Source organism: Manduca sexta, chromosome 27 (assembly GCF_014839805.1).
Source record: "Manduca sexta isolate Smith_Timp_Sample1 chromosome 27, JHU_Msex_v1.0, whole genome shotgun sequence".
NCBI lineage: Eukaryota > Metazoa > Arthropoda > Insecta > Lepidoptera > Sphingidae > Manduca > Manduca sexta.
The window spans coordinates 6009616-6034133 of record NC_051141.1 but is presented as its reverse complement, the minus strand read 5'-3'; the positions used below and the strand labels follow the sequence as shown (position 1 = coordinate 6034133).

Below are 24518 nucleotides of genomic sequence, written 5' to 3'. Positions count from 1 at the left end.
ATATACGCCCTTCTGTAATTAACGATAGTAAAAAGAAATACATATATCTTTTGATTTATATCATATCATTCTTTCCTCGTTTTTATTTTTGGAGGAAACGCTTTGGTCGAGTTCCTTTTGTTCATGTCTTTTGGATATTTTATGTTATTTTGTGAAATGATTTCACAAGTACATGGGGCAGTTATACGTATATGTATATATATAAAATTTTTACTTTTAATATACTAATGATATTTTGTGTATTAAATACAAAAATATCATGTACGTGTGAGTTATGTAAGTTTCTCCATAGAAATTTGGTTCCGTCGTGCTCTCGAAATATCATGTTAACGGATATTGCAATTGTTTTTATTATAAGTCGTATTGGGATTTCAATTTCATAAATTTTTTACGATGTATGCAAAAGAACAAACTCGGCGACGTAAATCGAATGGATAAGAATGGTGCACCACGCTGGCGTACGGGCGCCGCTGTTACTCGGCACTCGCCGCTCGTCGCACTAACTCATATAAATCTCCGTCGGATTCGTCTCAACCACTGCGGTTAATTTATAACCCTTGGGAAATCCTAAACCTCGTTCATTATCTCCTTTCAGGTACACCTTATCGATAGTCGATAAAAATCTATCTACTTACAGAGTATTTATTCATTACAAGTAGCCAATATTATAAATTTAAAATAGACGCACATGTATTACTGATGGCACATCTAAAATATCTTTTACGATCATATTCGAGAAGAATTGCATTAAGTATAATAGTGTTTTGAAGTGGCCATCAATAAAATTAAATGTTATATGTGAAACAATAAAATATTTTCTTATCACATTTGAATTTATATCTACAAAAAAGACATTAAATGAAGAAATATTTTTTAAAAGATCATCGCGACTTCGCGTGTATATTATAAGTATATCATGTGAAACGGATTAGCACGACTAAAGCGATAATGCTAACACAAACAAATAGAAAGACGAGAAAACGAAACGAAAATTGAACGAAGCGTTGATAAAATAAGAGAATTTAGGAGTAGAACGTGAGGAATGAGACACCGACGCAAGAGTGCAGAGGCGGTGGAGCAGCTGACACCTGTCATCACGCAATTTATTAGTCGCTCCGAAATAACAGAGTCACTGAACGTTCAAACAAAATGAAGAGACACAACACTCTATTAACGACGCGTCCCTGGGTCCCGTGGTGCGCTGAGCACTGCACCGCGCACCGCGCACCACGTCCACTAACAACACCACAATTAAATTCACACCGGCCGCATTAAACCATTATACCTAGCATTGTATGCACTGTGCACTTTGAACTTATTTATTGACGGTGTTCCACGCGCAGTGGTATCCTTATCACATTTTTGTATGCTGACGAATGATCCTTTTTAATATTTTTCATAACTACTTTTAATTGCATTGTAAATACAAGGTTTGCGAAAAGTTTTTTTGATAATCAAATTCGTTGCCCGTAAACCAGTCTTGTACTATAATCTCTAATTAAGAAATCATATCGTGTAAGTATTGAAAATGTGAAGGAATTGTGTTTTTTTTGTTTGATGAGCATCGGTGTGACAAAAGCGATGACGATGTCGTGTGCACGTATCGTGTTCACCCTCTTTATCGTGATGCGGCGTTCTAACGCTTAATAACTGTCGACGAATGTTTGCGTCACTGCGTCTGCAATGCTTATGATAATAAATTGCCTCTTATTTTAGAAATCCTCATTCACCATGCTTATATCCATGCGAGTGTTTCATTTACAACCACGACACACATTTCTCGAAAATGACATTCGACGACTGATTGTTTATTGCTTTAACGTAGTGCGATTGAGATTAATCGTTTGGCTTTTTAATTAGTACAAAATGACATCGGTGCTTTCTTTAACTCGAACATATGATTATTTTGAGTGGACGTTCTTGTTTGCACTGTTGTACACGGCATTTTATCTACACGATCGCCGACAAGGACCCCGCCGTGTTACACCGTGAGAAGAGCTACACGTGTCGCTACATCAATCCGGAATTAAATATTTATTGTTACAAATGCAACGTCGGATGGTGCAAGCACTTCCGTAAATCTTGCAGATATTTTTGACGAATATATATGTCGTCAGATTTAGTTACAAATTTACTGGAGCTTGTCTGTTATTTTATTATGGAAATTGTTTATTTTTATTGAATTCGAAACATCACAATCGCGTCTCGATGATGTAGTGTTGTGGTGACGGTACAAATTTATTGTATAAATGTGAATAATGCGCGCGCGGCGGAGGCGAGCGCGGGGGTCGAGCCGCCGTCATTACCCGTCTCATCTTTGTACACGCATGGACTGTAGCACTGATGGGATATTAAGGTTATTACCAACGGCAAAATTGGCCGAGCGACCGCTGAGGAAGCTGCCCACCGATACCTATTAGCGGCATTACATATTTCATATGATCCACCGTCGATCGACGATTATGGGTGTATTAAAATGCCGTCGAACCGTCTCCCGATCATGGGAATATGCAGAGCCCTCACTTTTATCTACGTTTTTTACAGTTTAGTTGGTAATTCGGTGCTCACGAGAGCGTCGGAGGAGGCGTACATTATGGATACTGTTCCGAAACTTAATCTGATTTTTTTGCTCACTTTCATGGAAGCGTGAGAGTAAATTTGAAGGAATTGTTGCCACACGGGATATATTATATTGAATTAATAGCACAATGTGAAAGGCGAAAATCATCAGTTTCCCAGCTTTGAAAATGTTAATGGCTTGTAAAAAATTTACCTATGCAAATACTAACCACCAGCCACGTGACAAAACTTATTAAAACAACATAATATTAAAACTTATACACTCATGTGTAAAATATACACTAGTGTAGAAGGCGTGCAATCACTGCCTTACGTGTCATAAAGAAATTTTAGCAATCTTAACTTGGTACATAACCTGTACTTAGCCTCTTGCGCTAATGATACCTGGGCGTTTCGTATAAAATGCACCAACAATTTCGCTTTGATACATTTTTTCGAATTATACTTATTAGCGGCTGTGTAATGTATGCAATCAATTTCGTGTATAATGCTTCATGTTGATGTGTTTTTAAAATGTGTTTTTTTGTTTGTTTCAGGATCCTTTTACGGTAAGTTACATAGTGTAACATTACACGACATATAGTGATTACAGGCAATAATTACGCGGCATGTAATTTACGAAACGAGGGCTTTGGATAAACACCGCGCAGCTTTGAGGGATTTTGTTTAAGGGTGAACGTTTATTTACAGTTTTAGTCCGCGGTTTCGCTTGTGTAAATACGTAATTGTGTGGTGAAATATACCACAATGTGTACTGCACGCCGACCGACGGTATGTACGAGCTGCGTATTAATGTTCCGCTCTCTATCTTGTGGGTGGCATAACCTTAAAGTAAGCATGTCATAGTCCAATACGCCTGTTTGCTTCAATAACACGATAATCCCGTTAAATCTTATCAGTTTATTTAATAATCAATATATTTTATGCTGGTTATAATGAGTTTAAAAAAAGAATTATTATTTTCGACATAATTATTTATTGAAGGCCAAAAAACACCGCTTTAAAATCAATTTTGCAAGATATCACGTTATTAAAACAAAGAGGCGAAATGAGCAGTTAATAGGTAAATATAAACAGTCTTACTTATAAATCTGTTTGAGCGTTAAGAGGTGGTTTAGAATTCCTTAAATAGCTGTCAAAAACATCACCGGTTTCTAATTTAAACCTTATTAAGGGGCAAGTTGGCCGATTTTGACTTACAGCTGTTCGAGTAAATTTTTGTTTAAGCATAACTTTGCGATTTTTTTATAAGTGAGACTGTATATATCTATTAAAGACATTTTTAACTTCCAACACAAACAAAGTGTTGCTACCCATAATTTATAAAATGTGATATGTTTCGCTAATGTTACGTAATCCAATATAAAGGTAAATAATAACGATTTTTGTTTTTACGACGACATTGATAACCTCTCAAACAACAAACAATAATTATTAAATTTTGACAAATATTTCATATTGTTTTCCGGTACCGAAACATCCCGCTGCGGGCATCACAGGGCGTAAGTACAGTTCACGTATTTTACTATCATTGTTTTATATCTGAATAATCTAAGCACACGGGCGTTCGATAATTTATTTATGACGTCCGGACGGCGCACAATTGTTAAAGTGGCTCCAATAAAAAGCTCGGCTCGTGAGCTCTGTCCAGCGCAATATTGTTCCGATACGGCGTCAATAGAGTTTAAAAATTTAAATCGTTCCGTAGTGAATATTCAAAACGCGCATCGAAAAGTGAACGTTACAAAGTGCTGAAAGTCTTGTCATCCGACGCAATGTCTATGCAGCGCGTTATCTATGCTAAAGCCAGTGTAGCGTCCTACTTTTTCTTATTTTGAATTCGCGTTAAAAATAGATTAGTATTGCATATGACATTTTTATTCAATATGAAGATGAACTGAGCCACAGAACGTAGGATGCATATATATTAAAAAACACCGCGTTTGCAATTTCTTAAATTGTAGCATGTGCCGACGAGGGCAATGAATATTATATTTAGTATAAACAACTATTGAAAAGTTAAAACAGCAACACATTACAGCTTTCATGTCACTAATAGGTCAAAGCGATGGTGGACGATTCAATTTAATAATGCACAACCTAAATTCTGGCATTTACGGGACGGTTTTAATGTCGGCGATCTTATTCCTTTTATCTTTGCCCGAATAAATGAGGATGAGGATAATGTTTTCGTTATTTGCTATGAGGTATTTCCCGTTTGTGATGCTTTTTGTAGTCAAATGGGTGGATATAATTAAATGAGACAGGTTAATACGCCTCAATTAGAAGAGATAGGTGTCATCCCATAGGTTGTATCGCGAAGGCTCGACACCATAGTGCGCAAAAAATAGTTCTTGAACATACACCCAACTATATAAAAGAACATCGCAAGCAATGGCACCTTAGCCTGTTTATCTACTCAGCTACACATTAACGGCCAATTTTTTTTATTTTATCATTGTATATCAATGTTCTACACAAGGAAATAGAGACGCGAATAGTGTTTCAAACCATTTCGCCGGCTGTTGACGAGACGCGTAATAATGGTAACACTACACACCGGCGCGTATATCAACGTCGCTGTCAAACTATATGCATAATTACACACGTAAGCAAGTTGACAAGACGATAATTAGTGGCGTGGAAGACGCATCGTCCCGCGGATCTTAATTGATGTACATGCAAACGCAATCAATATGACGTGCTAGCGGATGTAGTGGGCCACGAGAGTCCGGCGGTTGCTCTCTCTACCTTAACGATGCTCCCAAACGTGTCCCGTACGCGTACGTTTTGATTAAAATAGGTGTACCTTTTAGTGTATTGTTCATTATTAACGCCTCAATCTGTATTTGGTTACGTTTATGCGCGCCTGTTTAGGACATTGACTAGGCTAAGGGAATGGGTTGGTAGGTTCTTATTATAGTGTAAACGGTAGGTAACCACCTGTTGTAGGATAATTGGTAACAAATCTCGGTCGTAAAATTTATCCCGCATTATCATATAATGTTGCCATATTCTACCGGTGAATAGCCAAACTGGGACGTGTGAAAAGGGCCTAAACACTTATTTCGTGTTCACCTCAAACCGTAAGATTGCCGGAGGCCCAAGAATCACTCAAAACTGCATTCCCCTCATTAAAGGTCGGCCGGCAACGCATCCACGATTCTTTAATTTTATTAGCTAGTTAAACGTTCTGCTTGTTTAAAAAATTAAAATAAACATATTGCCATCGTCAAAGATACTCTAATTCCTTATTGTAGTTATTAAAAAGAAAAATATTTTGTCATACAATAAAATATACACTCAGTCGACAACGATAATAATTTTTTTCAACGTATTGACTCCAATGATTACTTACAGCGTCCTTTTCATTCTCCAGTATATTATAAGCTGATCAGTTTCATCCCCTACCATTTCTTACACCCCTCACGATATGAGTAAAGGTTCTATTGTGATAATAGTTGTTATTAATATACCCTTGCTAAGATGGGGTACAACACTAAAATTAGTTAAATCCTGTCCACGAACTTTGCAAAATGTAGACGGCATCTAAACAGCGGTGGTGTTCGCAACTAAAAGCCATTAAAACTTCATCTAAAATAAAGTTTTGTAACACTTGTGTTTCCGTGTATGCAAAAATATCCGGAAAGTCCAGACGAGTCGTAAATGTATTTATCGTCGAAAATAAAAACGTTCTAACAGGCCAGGCGGCCGTCACCGTACGGCATAAGGTAATCCAAGTGAAGTAAAGCAACTTAACACATAGTGTTTTCACCGGACGCACGGTCACAAAACACAGTATTGCTTTTTAGATGGCTAAAATAAAATGTCCTATGACAATTTACACTTAAAGTGAGCGGATGTACATTTTTATTGATGTTTCGAAACTTGTGACTGGATCGTGAATTTTTTCCGCCGCGTCATAATTTACCTAATCTTCAAAAGTACGCTCCTTTTACGACTTTTTTGTCCATCGAAATAATATAATGTGCGTGCGAAAAAGTGTGTATAGAATATAACTCGGTATGGCAAATTTAACCGTTTATTTCTCGGCTGAGTAACGAAAATGTCCAGGCTACAAAGACATGTCCTTTCGCGTCTTAAATGTTAAAACATTGGGCAGAGACATGAGATTTATATCGGGCAAATTATAAAGCTTTACTTTGTGCGCGGACCACGTAATCCCGTTTTAAATTTATTAGGTTAGCCTACAATAAATTTGTAAATTCTCTAGCCCGCTGACCCGGAAACGTCGTCTTAATGAGGTTTTTATTTTAACTATCCTTTGTTTTTATATTCCAATACGCATTGTAAAGTTTTGTGGTCCTCGCGATAAGTGCTTTGTTATAAATAAATGTTGTTTTTTTTTTTCATTTTGTTCCCGCATATTGTTTGTCGATGCCGGCCGCCGTCGGTGTGAACACATGCAACATGCAGTACGTAAGTATATTTAATTACTTGTAAATTACAGTCTTAGTAAGCATTCATATTATTATGATTGCCTGGTACCCCCTCCGGTCTTAACTGAACAAAGATTTTAAGTGGCCTAATTAGTTCGCATATGACTATAGTTATTAACAAAACGCCAGTGCATTAATGTAGAATCCGCTTATCAATTGTATTACATCTTTTTCATCATCAGTATGTGTAATTATGAATATTTATTTAAACACGTTCGATGAAAAAAACAGTTCAGAATACAACACGTACGCTTTATTATTTGAGTAAACCGAAAATGGCTCCGTCGATGCCGACACGGCCGACGCGTAGGTAGATACATAGATACGTGGAAAATCGTGCCTGTACTCAATGTGCGCTGCAAATTAACAGAGCTTCCCTCGGGGCCAATATTTCTCCGGGCGACGTCGAACCTAGGACCGCCCGCCACTAACTACCCCACTGAATCAGCGACGATCACGCCTACATCTTGTACATACGACGATTGCTACGTAACTCGTACCCTCGCCTCGGATAAAGTAATATATATTCGAAAGACTTAAATGCTGACTGAAAACTTTGCCCCACCTATAATAGTACAAATTTTATGGGATTATCTCAGCGAGTTGGTACGGAATAATAGCAAAAACATTTTCAATTTGGTGACACTTTATTTTTTCATTTTTTATTGGGCCTAACGCGTTATTGTGCGTATTACGTATAACAGAAGTCAAACCAAATACTGGTGTGTCTCTAGTGACTCAATTTTACGCGGAGATAAATATCTAATCGGAACAACTAGTCGAACAAGCTAAAATTGCTAACTATTAAATCCGTTCGAACCCAACCTTTATCCAAAATACAGTTTCCTAAAATTATACTGTACTTACCTTAACGTTTTAAATATTAAAATGACCAACGATGATCACAAGCTAATTCCTATAACTATGCTAATAACACCTACCTTCACCAAAATATAATCTTTAATCTGGATGCAAATCATCCTAATACGTTCCGATTATAAAAAGCTGTAATTTCGACATTATATTGTCCATCAAAGTGTTTTACATATATAAAAATAAAAGGCTGGCAATCAAGTAATTTGTTTCCCGACCTACTAAACTCTTTTCGTGATGGTATCGTGTTCGACGTTAGGTTCTGAATATATTTAGCATCATAATTTTGTATCGGTTTCAAAATTACACTCTAATTACATTGGTAATTTTACTACCAGTTTGTTTATGTAGAATCAATGCTGGGGATGAAAACATTATTGATTGGTAATTTCAGACGGCGATGCACTGGGCTTGTAAACGTGGTGATGAAAATTTGGTCAAACTATTGGGTGGAGTCGCCCGGCACGTAGTCAACGAACGTTCGGTGGGTACAACACGACCATGTATTTTGTACATTTAGCTTCTGACCTAAATTAGAATGCTCGCATTGTATCTCGAAAAGTGGATATCGAATTGAATAAAGCTGCCGTTCGGCGACACTTGTCACAGTGTGTGCTAAAAAGTCGTGCATACCGCCACGCACGGCCGTCGGGAATTCACCTTAAAATGTGGAAATTGTAGAATGCAATTTGGATAACTTATTCGATTTTCGATGGCGCGAGATTGGTGGTATATAATTGCCACGGGTCCGTACCCGTGTACATGACCGTTCATGTATCACAATCATGAATTTGTCCGCAATACTTCTTCGTTTAAGTTACGTGTCCACCAAGGACTTTAAATGAGAGTCGGAGGTTAATGATGTGTTTACATCTGGAACTTCGTAAACGTTCACGTTTACTGTTAGTCGGCAGGTTTAATGCCCAATCAAATTTACTTACTGCGAGTTATTTTGCGTGTTTAAGTGTATCGTTAAATGGTCGTTACAATCTTTTTCATGTGGTGCTCGGCGGCGGCGGCGGATACAGAATGGGGTGAGTTTACTACCGGACTACTTGTAGATTCGAGGGATGCTTCTCTGTATCTGTTACTTGTAAGGCCGTTTTGTAATTTTTATGATGGTATGGTGTTTGCGTGGTAAACCTTTATAATGGCGACTAATGTTTGTTATGTTTTTATTATTGCAATATTTTATAGGTTATCGATCAAGTATCATCTAATCACTAATCAGCTACTTTCTTTCTTTAAAATTTAAAATAGTACTGTAATAGTACTGAAATGCAAATCCATAGTGTTATATTGATTAAAGAGGTACCAATTTTGAGAACAATACGTATGAACACCTGTCGCGTCGTTGTTATTATATACGGTCTATATTTTTTTATTTATTAATTTGGTATATTTTTGCTCATTATGTATGCTACATAGTTTATATTTATTATGTAGTTTAGGTTAAATATAGAAAATAAAAAAAGCGGCGATAGCCTAGTTGGGTGTGGAACGGACTGCCGAGACGAATGTCCGCAGGTTCAAATCCCAAGGGCACACACCTCTGACTTTTCTAAGAAAATAAACCTGTGTCTAAAGTCTGTCAATCCGCACCAAGCCAGTGTGGTGGACTAAGGCCTAATCCCTCTCGGTAGTAGAAGTGGCCCGTGGTAATAAAGGGCTTATACCATTATTATTACATAGAAAGGTAATTATATCAACTGTGTGAACAGGACCCATCCAATGTGGTATGATGCTACAATTATTATTGTTGTCTTATATAACTATACCAAAGCTTATGTACCGCGAAGTGGGACACGTTGCATTGCGCACCGGGAACATACATTATAGACGATGCAATAACTTTATACCCCTTTTTACAAAAAATACGCGGCCGGAGGGCAAGAAATTTGGCACGGTTAAAATTTTTATGGAGAGGGAGTGTGGAAATATAAAATTTATGTATAATGTGTTACAAATATAATAGATTCGCCGGTCGAATTTCGACCACTAGTTTTAACATTCGACAATCTCTATCTTGTCTTATTTAAGTAGAATATGTTTTTCTATTTCCTTTTTGATATTAATATCGCGTTGTCTCTGTATTTCCTGTGAATACCTTTTAATAAAAAAATTAACCGCGTTCAAAAACCCCTAAAAACAAAAAAATAGTATAACATAACAGGTAACATACTGGTTACCAATTATGAAATCTGTGCCTAATAAAATTTTTCTTTGTGTATTATTTCCGTAGGTATATTTGTTCATGTATTTATCCAGCTTTTAGCAATTTTATTAGTCACTGACACCAACATTTATAACCAGTCTGTAAGTACCTATAGTGTCAAATATTTTGTTGATTTTTAAGTTGTTTTTGAAGGCAATTCAATTTTTGTTAAACATATTTAATATTTTACTTTTATGTGTCAGTTATAAGAAACAGACTGTCTCGGTGGTTAAGTTGTATCATGCCCGCGGTACGCTTATCGTGCTGAGGTTCGACACCTCTGCCTACCCCTGAAAATATATATAAGTATATGAAAGTAGACTCAACCAATCCCAAAGCAAAAACATAACTAATAACCGCACGAGAAAGCGAAATACGCAATTTTGTTAATTACTACTACTGACTACTTAATTATTCCAGTTATTTTAGTTTTAAAACCAAAATACTAAAGCCATTTTGAAAGAAATCTATGGGATTGATCAGCTCTGTTTATTCTTTCCCACATTTTTTGTTCATATATTACTGAGTTAAGAGGTAACGAACATAAAAAAATACACGTCGAATTGATTGTATGAATTGAAACACGTCGACGTCATTTAAAAATTAACTATCTGTTCTTTACAAACAAATTACATACAGCAACTTCTTCATAATTTAACATTTTGTGTGCCAGATTTTAATGGCACCTAAAAATAGATTATCTTTTGTATTGTTTTTACGTTTACATTATCATATAGGTTATTCATAAACAGATATTTGTTTTTCTAATTTGTATGAATTTTTATTTATAGGGGGCTTAATACTTTTAGCCAACCCTGTAACTATATATTTTTATAATGTCTAGTAAATAAACTGTACATAAGGGCTTCTCTACACTGTCGCTATACATTTAAGATTTTCAAAAATCCGTATGTAAATTATGCGACATATTCCGTCTAGTGTGAACGGAATTTCTTATAGGAAATTATAGACCAACTTTACGGAACAGACATAAATAACGTTGTAATGTGACGAGTCCGAGTGCTATGGAACGCTTTTTAATTTATGTTAATCTATGTTTATTCGTTAGTCTAGCAATATTTATCCGTAAATCTTAAGATATAGGTATCATTGTCAACTGACAATGATACTATTATTATTCATAAATATTCACACAAACTGGAACCTAGTGATAGCTCTTGCGCTGGATATAGTGATACAGTGTGCAAAACATCACAGCTCTGCCATATTTATGAATCGCTCTCCTTTAATTCCGGCAGCGATTTATGCTTCCACTGTAATTATAGAAAATCAGCAGATGACTTCAATTAACATCAGGTTTTCTTGCTCGGCAACTGGCTTACGGGATGAAACAAAAGGATATCAAACATCCATTTTCAATTCACAATTTTTCAATACTCACAAAATCGAACACATAGCCCGTAATGAAAAGATATCAACTAAAGGAGTGAGCAATAACATTCAGTCTCCATCTAATATTTATATTCACCGTATTCACTAAGACGTGCAGTTTACAGCTGTCGCTGCTATATACGGTGATATTAGATTTAATATCCACCTCCAATAATTCGAACGGCAAAGGGTTAGAGAGGAGCAGATGTGACTCACGGCGTCGCATCACAAACCTATAATATAAGGAGTACAACAGCACGCTCACTTAGGGTATAAGGATCCTTCTTTTTAGCCGGTATTTGGAAGGCATCCACTCCTAAATATTTTGTCCTCAATTGTTTTGAGGCTTGGGTCTCAATAGTAACCCTTATGGAAACACTGTCCGTCTGTCTATGTGTCTATCACGACCGGTATCAAATCATCAAAGCGATGAAAAGATGTGACCGTTTATGTCTCATATTTTGCGATTTCACAAGTTGATCAAAGCCTATAGAGTATTTACAGTTAACCTAGAATCATAAAATTAAGCTAGAAGCAATGTCTTTTGCACATGTAACATGTACATTTTAGGAAAATTATAACTCGTAAAAGCATTGTCATTTACATATAAACAAAAAATTTAACTGCACATTTATAATGTCTTCCCTCTCTATACACCCCATTTCTTTATTATTTTTTTGGTAATTAAATATCTATTGGTGCTTACACTTACATATCTTACCTACAAGTTTGTACGGATGCCCCCATTGCATGAGTCCCAATCGCACCTGTCTGATATTTTCAATGAAGATTATTATGCTTACCATTTTAGTGTGAATCAATAGCAAAGAGAAAATAAGAAAAGTATTCTAATTACGTTGGCTCCTTCAGAAGAGGGGGGGATTGTTAAAGCTCTGGTAAACTTTATAATTAAAGTAAATATTAAAGATGAAATTCGACGAATGTATTGATATCGGGACGTTTTCACACCTGTGAAGTAGACCCATTCATGCTTTTAAACAAATTAATTCTGCAGCAATAATTCAAATCATCAAATTGTTACAAATCGGCTGAAAGCTATCTCAAGTACTAAATGCAATAATGTAACATGATTGTCGAAAGAGAATCGCGTCATTATATTTCCTACATTTGTGGCATAGCTTTATGTAAAACTTAAGAAATTCAAAGGATACATTTTTAGCATTCTTAAATATCTGTCCTTTTTCCTATTTGCTAAAGACGGTGCATTTTTTTTGCGAAATTAAGTGATTTTGGTCTTAAATTTGTATAACATACGTTTATTCAATTCAACTATGAATACAAAGCCAATGTTTGTCTCGTACACGTCGGTGATCCCCTCCGTTTTATTTATCCTAACTTTAAACTATATTTTTTATAAATAAACATAAAAACAAATACAAATCCTTTATTGCTGAATGTAGGTACTTAATACAGGTGAAAGGAATATAAAGCTATTTACATATTCTGGGTAGATATCAAGTAGCTTTAATAAATCTCAATATATGATTAATATATTTTTTAAAAACTAATTTTACAAATAATCATAATCAGAAATTATAAACGCCCTAGCGCCATGTGGCTGCACCGGGAAAATTCCTAACTAACCGCACTATTGCGCAATAGATGGCGCCGTATCTGAATTGTACATCGCGATGTCAAGATTCTCCGTAAAATATAGGGGTGACGGTACTTCGTCAGAGAAATTAGTGCGTGTCCGGTGGTTTTCAAATATTTTTTTGTAGGACTTGATACAGTGTTTAGTTGTGCCAGTCTGCGTTAACAACTTATTGCCGATGAGATGAGATGAGATGAGATGAGATGAGATAGCGACATAGCCAGACGCTTAAGAGACCACATAGCGTTAATTCTGAGAATAAACCAATTACTAATTATAATAAGTCACATGTAAGCTTGTCAAAAAAACTGTTATAGATTGTTCGATTTTCAAAAATAATAAATTAACTGTACTATAAATCGTTAGTTCTTAATAATAATCCTAGAGAAGGTTAATAATCAATTGAAGCTTTACGGAAATATTTCATAGAGTTTATTATATATATATAAAACTCTATGAATTATTTATTGAAAAACCATTTATTTCTAAACACAGGCGGACAATAATTCAATTTATATGTAGATTGTCGATCGGCATCCCTGGAAACCTAGATTTGTAAGTAAAAAGTCTTATTCCTTTGTTATAATTTTAATATTAATTTCCATTTTTTTCAGGGTTACACACCACTGCACATTGCAATGCAATTTCGACACGAAAACGTCTACAGGCTTTTAGTGGAAGTCTATGGTGAGTAGTATATTTCTCTCTAATATAATTTAAACCGTTATGTTACCGTTACTTTTTTATATTTTTATAGGGTACAGCAAAATGAACTCAATATACATGATAGTAAGAAACACGGGGTCCACATAGAATGTCGATTGGTCAGAGATGATTATCCCTTGCCAGTCGAGACAATTTTACCATTCTGTTTGGATCGGGATATACACAGGTGGATCCCTGAGCGCGACAAATATACATCAGCCTACAAAGGGTTTACGTGATGTTCGGTACATGCGTGCAAACAATTGTCCTACCCACCATTATGATGAAGACGGTCGATCGATGTATGTGGCGGCAAACTTAGCCTACAAAATGTCTTGTGAAATAAAAACATGTTGCATCAAACACTTATCGAATTTATATCGTACACTAGTTGACCCGACAGACGTTGTCCCGCCTTAACTATGAATTTGCAGCGCGTCCTCTGTCAATCGCTGATAGTTATTTCAAACCACTCGCTAATTCGTTAAATTTTCTTAAATTTTGTAATTTTCCGCGCATTTTTTGTTTTTTTTTTCTTTCATAAGAACCTTCTTCTGACAGTAACAAACACAAAAAAGTGAAATCGGGCCAGCCGTTCACGCGTGATGGCGTGACCAAGGGAAATTGGGATTCATTTTTATATATATAGATACATAGTATTGTATTAACATAGTTGTTATTTATTAAATGAACTAGCTGTTTTCGTATATTGTTTAAAATATAATTGACTGACTGTATGTATTTGTCTAAATCCGCCGTAAAACTTTTCTAAATACAGAATCCATCTAATGACTACAAAACGTACTAAGCAGACGTAAAGCGTTATGTAAAGGAGAACGTTTTAACTACAGGGTGTTTCTTAATCAGTCCCCCCCCCCCGGGACGGTAAAAGCTGCAAAGTATTCGAAACGTCGGGAGAAAATTAAAATATTAAAACCGCGATAAAATTCGTAAAATAGTTTAATTCAAGTGTTTCTCAATGTTACAGACGCCGACCCCAACATACGAGACTGGTCGGGACGGAAGCCGAGACAGTATTTAGTGCACATGGACACGTCACTATCTCCGGGCTCGTATAGAAGTATCTATCTACGAAAAATAAAATAAATTTATTATTTACAGCTGTATAATTAGAATATATTATAATTTTATTAATATTAAGGATATAAGGGATGTTTTTAGCTCCAGTATTGTTAGTGATCCATATGTTCCAGAGCCCAATGCTCATGATATGCGTCGAACGGTTACCTCGGCGCCCGTACGGGTCGCGCCACATACAATAAACCCGTACTCAAGTAAAGATAAAAGACATAGCCTCAACGGTAAATGGAAACACTAAGATTCTATGTGTTTGTATGTGTCTGTGTTAATTTTTGTAATGTAATCCACTGAATAAATAACACCCTTTAAATGTTAAGTGTAAGTAAATTTGTAAAAGGCACGAGAAGGTTTTTAGTTAAGCGATTTTTAAGCGTTGTTTTAAATAATATATAATTTAAATTTGATTGGTTATGAGTAAATCAGAATCGTCTGAATGGATTCTTTACGTGGTAGGTCTCTCATATGTGAGAGTCCGACTGGGTAGGTACCACCGCATTGTCTATTTCTGCCGCCAAGAATGAGCGTGTAGTCACTGTTGTGTTCGGGTTTGAAGGACATTGTAGCCAGTGTAACTATTGGATATAATGAGACTTAACATCTCATTTCTCAGGATGGCGAGCGATCCAAAACCTTGAATTATAACAATACTTTATAATTCAAGGTTTTGGATGGTGTCTCTACTGTTTATGGGCGGTCGCTTCGCTTATCATTAGGCGAACTGCAAGCTCGTCCCGTTATTCAAAGCAATAAAAAACGAAAAATATCTTGACCTACTAGCATGCGCGCTGGGAAGGCGTATAAGATGTAATTGTACCTCCGAGATTATCTAAATTAAATATAAAATAAAAGTTATATTATTGTCAAGCATATTTAAATACCCGCGCGATTTGACTTTTTTATATATATAATTATATTGTGTAGTATAGGGTAAATATGCATGTTACCTTAAAGTATTCCCGGCGGCGCGCATGCGTACTAGAGTAGTAAAGGTGCTGTTTTTTTTTTTTCAATGCGTATTTTAAACGGATTTTAGATACCACGATATTTTCTCACCCTATTCTTATCTACTTGTAACTAAGAAAGACACGACAATAGGTTTGTGTACGATAAGGTGACATGCATTAATAATTAATTTAGCTTATTTAAAAATAATAATAATTGCATTACGGGAAATATGTATTCAGAACTTCTCTGTTACACTGTAAAACGGCAATATTCCTTTAATTGTTGTAGTATATGATGAAAGTTAATTAATTGAGCCAAATTGGGTACTTTTTTAATTAATTTATTATATTTAATAATGCGGTAGCAGATTTACATATAAATCATAGTTAGATTTTAGTGGATTACATTACTGTTATGTGCACTGTCGTTAAGTCTCACTGTACAAGTTAATCTACACAATAACTGTCACATTTGTGTACGTTTTCCTATCCGTTCAGTGTTGGGTAGTTTGGATATGTGTTTAGCGCCAGCCCTCGTCCACGATAGACTAATATATTAAGGCGATACCTCAAGGTCCATTTTCATACATTTTGTTTCGGCTTTAATCTGGGTAACTAAACAAGTATTGGCAAGTAAAGAATTTAAATTCACGTCTAGTTAGTGATTAGTTCTCGCAGTTGAAAGAAAAACGTAAAAATAATTAATAATCATGGATATTTCTGCCTTTAAAATTTCGTCATATTAAATTTGAATTTGAAGAAATACCATTAGGTCGGTAGCGTTGTACGCAGAATAATTTATAGTTTGTATAAAAGTGATCGCTGATTTAAGGTTGACGCACACTTATCGCCCAAGATGTTAGTAGCCTTTTAAATATATTATAAACTAGCTTTTGTCCGCGGCTCCGCCCGCGTGACATAGTTTTTCGGGATAAAGTTTTCCGTTATATCAGTCACGCTTTATATTTTCCCGGGATAGAAAGTGTCCTATGTTCTTCCCAAGGTCTCAAACTGTATTCATACCAAATTTCACCTAAATACGTTGGGTACTTTTTGAGTTTTACGCGTTCGGACGGGCAGACCGACGCGGCTAGCGTCTTTGTTTTATAACATATTTTTTGGAATTTTTTAAGAGGAAAAGTTTCGTCGTCCATAATTGTTACATAACTTTAACCTTTTACGGAGCACACGCAATATAATCTCTCAAAAGTTATAAATTTTCCCCGTTTTTGCAACAGTTTTCATTATTGCCCTGCTCCTTCTGATCATAGCGTGATCATATATAGCCTATAGCCTTTCTCGATAAGTGAGCTATTCAACACTAAAATATTTTTTCAGTTCGAACCAGTAGTTCCTGAGATAAGCGCGTTCAAACAATCAAACTCTTCAGCTTTATATAATAAAAAGTATCCTATGCCCATCTCCTGATTCTAAGCTACCTCTCCACCAATTTTCAGCCAAATCGGTTCATCCGTTCTTGAGTTATAAATAGTGTAACTAACACCACTTTCTTTTAAATATATAGATTTTCCACATGTATCAATCTTACTCGATTACCACGATATAACTTTGGATTACTAGTTGTAATGATACTGTAATCTGTTTGTTTTTGGACATTGAGCATTATGTCCCGTGACGCCAAATAATTTCGATCGTTCCAATGCTTGCCCATTATTTAAAAAATGCGAGTCTACCGTGGTCGAGGATACGTCAACGTGTACGTACGACATGCGTGTATTTGTGCTGTTCTATTGTTGTCCGCACTTTGAATTAATATAAAGTCTCATTTACGTGGAGAGTTTCTCGACTCGCATGTAAGATTCTCGAATTATATGTTCTTCGAGAATCTTACATACGTATCATTCAAGCATCATTCTGCTTTCTAAACATTTGCAATAGTGAGGCACTATTCATCCGCCTTATAGGGAGTGACTCGATTGTTCTTATCGTCTCAGTATAGATAGAAACTGGTAGGTAATGGTCCTGTACGAGTTGTTAAAAAATACCTATATTCCATTTAAACTATTTGAATCTACGATACGCTCACGTATGAGAAAATATGTCGTACTAAGTCGCAATAAGGGAGAAATTTGCTTGACATTTTTATATTATGATATACGTAATGCGTGGTTTTGTTCTCGCCTATGTTTAAACATTAATACGATAAAAACCTGTCGGCTAGCGATGATTGCATACGATTCTCGCCCCTAAAAAAGGCAAAAAACTCTCGATATAAATGTGACTTAATTGTATTGAATGAAATACTACTAATTCTTGTGCACCGCCATATACAATATTGGACCTTAAAGTGAACGGTAATAATGTCGCTGATATTGTTTCGTGTTAGATTAATTAATTACAAAACCATTTATTATAGAATTCTGATTATAATGTTATCCGCAGGCATTACATTCAAATCGACATCGCATGTTAATGTATGCTTATGTTATTCCTAACTTAACATGAAAAATATTGATAATATACTTACAATACATTCCTGTATCAATAAACTTTTACAAACCAATAGTAATTAACGAAATATTTTGCTCACATCAATAGCGTAGATGCTTGCATGTTGGCGTCCATGTTTTTTATAACCATTATTGCACCGAGTAGACTGAGGGATATCACACTTCTTATCCGTCTCTATATTGGATGTAAGGTTGCTAACTACTTAATATTTTAACCATATAACCATTTTAAATAACCTAATTTTTTTTTATAATTCATAACGGTTTATTTTCTTGGCAACCCTACTTCTGGCTAACCACCGATAGCTCCAGCATCTACTCAGTGCATTCCACCACATCTCATAATTCAAAAACAACCTGTTTCAATTTCAGAAAAAGAAGGATTCCTACGCATTGGCTCTCTGAATGTGCGAGTGAAGAAAACTACGGAGGCGTTTAGTAATTTCCTTGGTGTTGGTGCGACGAGGTCGTCTGCGTACGTGCCCAAGTCACGTGACAGAGACGAGAGGCGATCCGACGACGGCGAGCTTCACAAAACCTGGGGCTCGGCTGATAACATACAAGTGAGATGAATTGCCACGCGAGTCATGTGTTGTCCTAATGTATATGTTAAGTATGCAATACGGGACACGAGTGAAACAAACGCTGGCTCGTAACGCACTAATTTATTAGCCCATCGACAAGGGCGTGTACGCAGCACGCTATACTTATAACTACATATATAACAGTATAGTTTGTAGGGGATGATTAATTAGGCAAGATCAGCTTACATAGGCATCGAATATAATAAACGCGACTTTATGTACGTTGCCACAAAACGCAGATTTCAATAAGCGTTTCAGATCGTTAACTACAAATATAAAAATAATAAAATAATTACAATAAGTCATTTGAGAATATGCCAAACAAATTTTTTGCTTGATACTTTCTTCCCTATCGATTCAAAAATTACATTTATGATCCTTCTTTAATATCGGCCGATAGGAGTGCCCTTAAGTGATGATTTTGAATTTTGTGTAATTAGGGTTGGTTACATTTATCGATCAATAGAAAGGACATTATAAACGGATTTTATTATAGCTACTGCCGCGTTAGGGCGATAAATGTGCGCCAACCTTTAATCAATTTGTGGGAAGTCAAATACTGCATTCACACAAGACTGTATTTTTTTTATAAGTTTATTTATTTTAAGTCTCGGTGTTATGGTATAAATTATTAAAAGAACTATTTGGTAGTATTTTTATTTTTTATAATATTGTGCTGAGCGAATAGCGAGGAACTTACAAATAAAATATACATGCGTATATTATTAAAGCATGGTGTCTTAGTGATATATGTATTATGTTGAAGCCAAGGATCTTTACGTAATTGAATGTGAACTATCTCTTGTTTTTAGCGGAAAAAGCAAGATATAGCTTTTGTATTTACATACCAGCTTTTGCTCGCGGCTCCGTTAGGATGAAATCTTTTTTTCGGGATAAAATGAATCCTTTATTTTAGGTTAGACTTCTAGCAATACATTGGCGAAAACTACATTCAGTTCCATGCCGTCATTTTTGCACCATGCGTGTACAAACATACAGACTGATTGACTATTGTCTGTAATCTAAATACCTGTTTCTCTTTTAAGTCTCCAATAAAGAGCCCGATATATATATATTTTTTTTTTAATATATATCATGTTCAGAAAACAGCTATCTGTGGCATCATGCTACAATTTTATTATGTGTATAGAAATGTACGTTACTATAATTCTATTAAAAAAAAATTTTTAATCGGAATTTATTTGATGTATGGCTAAAATGCATAAGTGAAATGTCTATATAAATGATACCAGTGCTATGAATATTTTCAATTTATAAATATTCTCAAATTTGATACTAATATTCCGATGGTATTTCCTATTACAGAAAGATGACAAATTGATGCCGCCTCCGATGATCAGTAAAGTTAGACGTCGTGGTGCGAGCGGACGCCGAGGCTTAGGTGCGACCCACAGTAGGAGTACCCCTTCGACTCCCGATCAGGTAAAAAATAGACTTTCTTTGACGATTGTCTATTGTTAACGATAAAACCGTCTGTTATGTTGCTGTTTTCAATGAAGATATATTTGTCTTTAAAACCCCAAACTTTATGAACTTTTCGAAATATAAAGGCCTGTAATAGGATTACGGATAATGGCTAACGGTTTTGTTATTTTGCGACAAACAAAATGATGTGGCAAAATGTACTAGGTCAGCATATTCCACACAGAAACATTTTTCTTTGTTCCGCTCCTATTGGCCAGAGCGTGATGTTATATAGCCTATAAAATTCCTCGATAAATTAGCTATCCAACGCTAAAATAATTTTTCAATTCGAACCCGTAGTTCAAAAAATACACAAACTCTTCAACTTATATAATAGTATAGATTACTCTTATATATATTTTTTATGTCCACTGGGACATACACTGGTATTGTACCAATTAATGTTTCTTTCTTACCATTTAATCAACTTTTCCATTTCAGCCAAGAGCTCAGATTGGCGTGAGCGAAGAAGGTGATTCAGATTCAGATTCCGCAGCCGGGTTCCACGCTGCATGGCGACAGCAACGCGCCTCGCATTGTACTTAATTCTTATATACACGGCATTGGTCCACGAGAGCGACAAACACCATGCACGTTGATCGAGCTTTTGTCAGATCTGAGGCGGATTGACTGATAGATATACGTATCTAGAAACACAGGTCAGGTTTTTATTATCATAACTTCGTAAATAAACAAGAAGCCGTTGAATGCTAAACATTAAGCATATTTTTGAAGCATTATCGAATTTCCGCTATACCTAAAAATAAACATTAAAACTGGATATACGAACATCATGAAGTTGGCCACAAGTCACAGTTAATTTAATCTTTATCTTGATGTACAGTCTTTTATTCGCTTCAAGTAGAATGGTCAGCGACGATTTGAAACCAACTGCAAGCATTAGGCAATTTAGTTACTCGACTTGCCCTGATGTATTATTCCGCCATCAACTTGAACTGCCCGTATATTATAGTCACTCTTAAAAGAATGACGATGCTCAATTATATTCCAAAAAATAATCATTCCAAAAATAATATTTCGATTAGGCATTCCGTGGCATTAAAAAGACATATCCCCTTATTCATAGACGTTTTTTTTCTAAGTTCGGAGTAATTCTGTAATAACAAGTCCGTTTCTCAGTGCCCGACGATACTGAGAAACAGACATAGGGCCGTTGTGATTGACTAATATTGAGATACAACAATATTAGCCTATCACAACGGCCCTATGTCTATGCACTGCAAAGGCTGCAATGCCGTCAGTATTGAAAAACAGACTTGTTATCACAGCATTGCTCCGTCCTTAGATAAAAAAACGTCTATATGGGGGATAATATATTACTTTATCGTAATTGACGGTATTTTGAGTGATTTTTCACACAGGTTCGTTCGCGTCCACTCGTTAGGGTCCACTTGCGTTCCTTCGTTATGTCTGTGCCTAACATTAAAAAACGACATTTATGAGGGTGAAAGATGTTTTACCAAGTCCAAATGAATAAACGTAATTTTACACCTTACGACTTATTTCATAAGATCTAATTTGAAAATTTATAATTGATATTTTTATATATAACATTTTTAAATTACACGTTTATCGATAAAGTTATCGAACTTTATATAACAGGTATTATTGTATGCTAAAACCGCTTATTGGTAAACGCAGTTACTTAGAAACAACAAATAAGTTTGACTATTATTAAATGTTTGTAATACATACATATTGGATGCTGTATTTCACGTTTATAGAATTTATCTAAACCGTAAACAAATGTTATGTAACATGTTTTAGAACTATTATTATGAATGGCATTCCATATTGAACACCAGACAAAATTTAATATATATAATATATCAGTTTGTTTACATTTATGACAAATTTATTAAAATTATAAAATAGATTGTAATTGAAATATGTTGTTGTACAGTAAGTGATCGTATGAAGATATATCTTGTAAGGTCATTTCCCACACTAACTACTCGCAAATTGTCGTTTTTACTGACCTTTACAGTGAATACATAACCTGACAAAAACACCAATGAAGAATACTAGATGTTCGCTGCAACATAGATTTACTATCGATATCGAATCAGTCGATGTTTTCTTTGCTTTTCTATCGATTACAAAACGATTTTTCTTTAATTATTAAGTTGACGATGAATTTAATTTTTATCTTCAAGTATTAAATCACTTTATGTTAAGCTTTATTTGTTTTAAACTATCATTAAGTATATTTTTGTTCTTTTAGTACTTGCGTTATACTATTTTTAATCTATTGAAAATATAAGAATAAATTGCACGTATGAACAATGAATTTTGTTGACTAATTAATTTATAAGCTATTGTTTTTAATATCATGAGACACTACTTTAGTTATATAGGTGGACTTTTTAGATGCGACAGCAAAGGCAAAATTCACCATGTATAGCATTACGCGAAGGTTGAGTATGGAATAGTTTTATATTTCTTATATATAATAGGTCTTTACCTAAACCTAGACCATATTCATGAGATTAAAATATCGCATCAATGAAAATAAATCTTAGATGTAAATTGTTATGTATACCCTAATTTTCATAAATAACTCATATTGTCCATATTTCCATGTGGTATGAATGATTTTACAATATATGTGTCTCAAACTTATTAAAAGATACTCCTTTCCTGTGACTATTGGATAAGCGCTTTAGGACAAATAAATTTTGCGGCGATGTTTTATGGTAAACTTATACGGAAAAGTATCCGAACCTTATTTTGTTGAGTAAAAATTAAATAATGTACAAAGTCTGAAAATAATCTTGATATGTTTACAAATATAAAACATAGTTATATTTTTGTGAAGGAACAAGTCTAAATAAAATAGTTAATATAATTAAAAGCAAGAAATCTCCTAAAGTTAAATAATTTGTATGTTATTAATTTTCAAATGATCCTTCGAGCCAGATTTACAACGTAAGATGGTAGGGATAGAGAAAATATAAACAGCATAATTTTGTTAAATGCATATGTACTTAAACTTTCTTTTGGGGCATGTATAACCAAGTTTTACCGTCTACCAATTTCTATATTCATAGTTTGTAACAATATTAAAAAATAGTGTATCGTAGCGCACCTACTTTTCATAAACTTTGGAAATGTTTACGTATTTTTAAAATTTATACATGTAATAAAAATTATTTTCAATTCTTAATTGAATGGCCAAATTGAAATAACATACAGTGGCTCTAAATGTAAATATAGTCAAAAATATTGTTTTTACGCTTTGTAAATATTTTTCCCTAGCGCTTATGCCATGCAATTTGTAATGTAATAATGACATTTATTTAATTATATCAGTATTGAATGAAATTGCTCTTCATAGTGCCTTATTATAAGTGATGGATCAAGCTAATTTTAAGTTTATTACCATAAGCATTACAGATAAACTTGTGTTTAGTGTTTTAATATGACATTTCATAAACATTTCGTATTAAGAGTATAATTTAGTTTTGCTTTTGCGCATATAGGCGTGTAGGAGCAATAACTTATTCTATTAAGTTTAATAAAAATCGCGATACAAGTTAATGTGCGATACCTAACAAATGCCAGAATCCGTTAAGTATTTAATTCAGGAGGCCTTGGTGAAGTTTTATTCTACAATTGTAACAAATTTACCCGTTTTTTTATCAAAATTTCGATGTATCCACCGGCAGAGCATTAGTAGAGATAAACGAAAGGTTGGTTTCTGCTGGCTTCAATAAGGAGTAAATAACTAGTTCGTAGATATGGTGGTAATTGGAGCATGTGGTCATGTCAGGTTATTAAATTTTTATTAATCGTCATATAACGAAGATGTTTGAGATTGACTATTAACAAAAATTCAATCAGTACAAAGAAATTGTCAGTGCTCACATTGTTCAAAAATAAGATAAACTGGTGAAAATATAGTCTGATGGATTTTATCGATGAATTACGTTGTAATTGCTGTTTTCAATAAACGATCCCAATCTCAATCTTCAATCTGATTCCTGGAATGTACCAATCAAATTAACTCATTAGTAAGCATGTCAGAAAAATCTCTGTTCTGATTGGTCAATTTTTGAGATAGATTGAAAAT

The 24518-nt window shown here is 34.8% G+C and overlaps 1 protein-coding gene across 3 annotated transcripts in view; it reads left to right on the top strand.

The window, feature by feature from the left end:
• The window catches only part of LOC115448561 (ankyrin repeat domain-containing protein SOWAHC), a 53210-nt gene extending 29034 nt beyond the window's left edge, over positions 1–24176 (top strand). Inside the window, exons 5-14 of one of the 3 annotated variants that reach the window (XM_037443907.1) lie at positions 3117–3128; positions 7018–7020; positions 8308–8397; positions 8942–8947; positions 13750–13822; positions 14829–14921; positions 15055–15162; positions 18729–18919; positions 20267–20383; positions 20867–24176. In XM_037443907.1, the coding sequence (XP_037299804.1) occupies positions 3117–3128; positions 7018–7020; positions 8308–8397; positions 8942–8947; positions 13750–13822; positions 14829–14921; positions 15055–15162; positions 18729–18919; positions 20267–20383; positions 20867–20971 (798 nt within the window). In that variant the 3' untranslated portion in view covers positions 20972–24176. Of the gene's footprint in view, positions 1–3116; positions 3130–7017; positions 7021–7524; positions 7530–8307; positions 8398–8941; positions 8948–13749; positions 13823–14828; positions 14922–15054; positions 15163–18728; positions 18920–20266; positions 20384–20866 lie in introns of all 3 variants that reach the window. The other 2 variants (XM_037443906.1, XM_037443908.1) reach the window with 2 other exon arrangements.
• Positions 24177–24518: the final 342 nt, after the last annotated feature.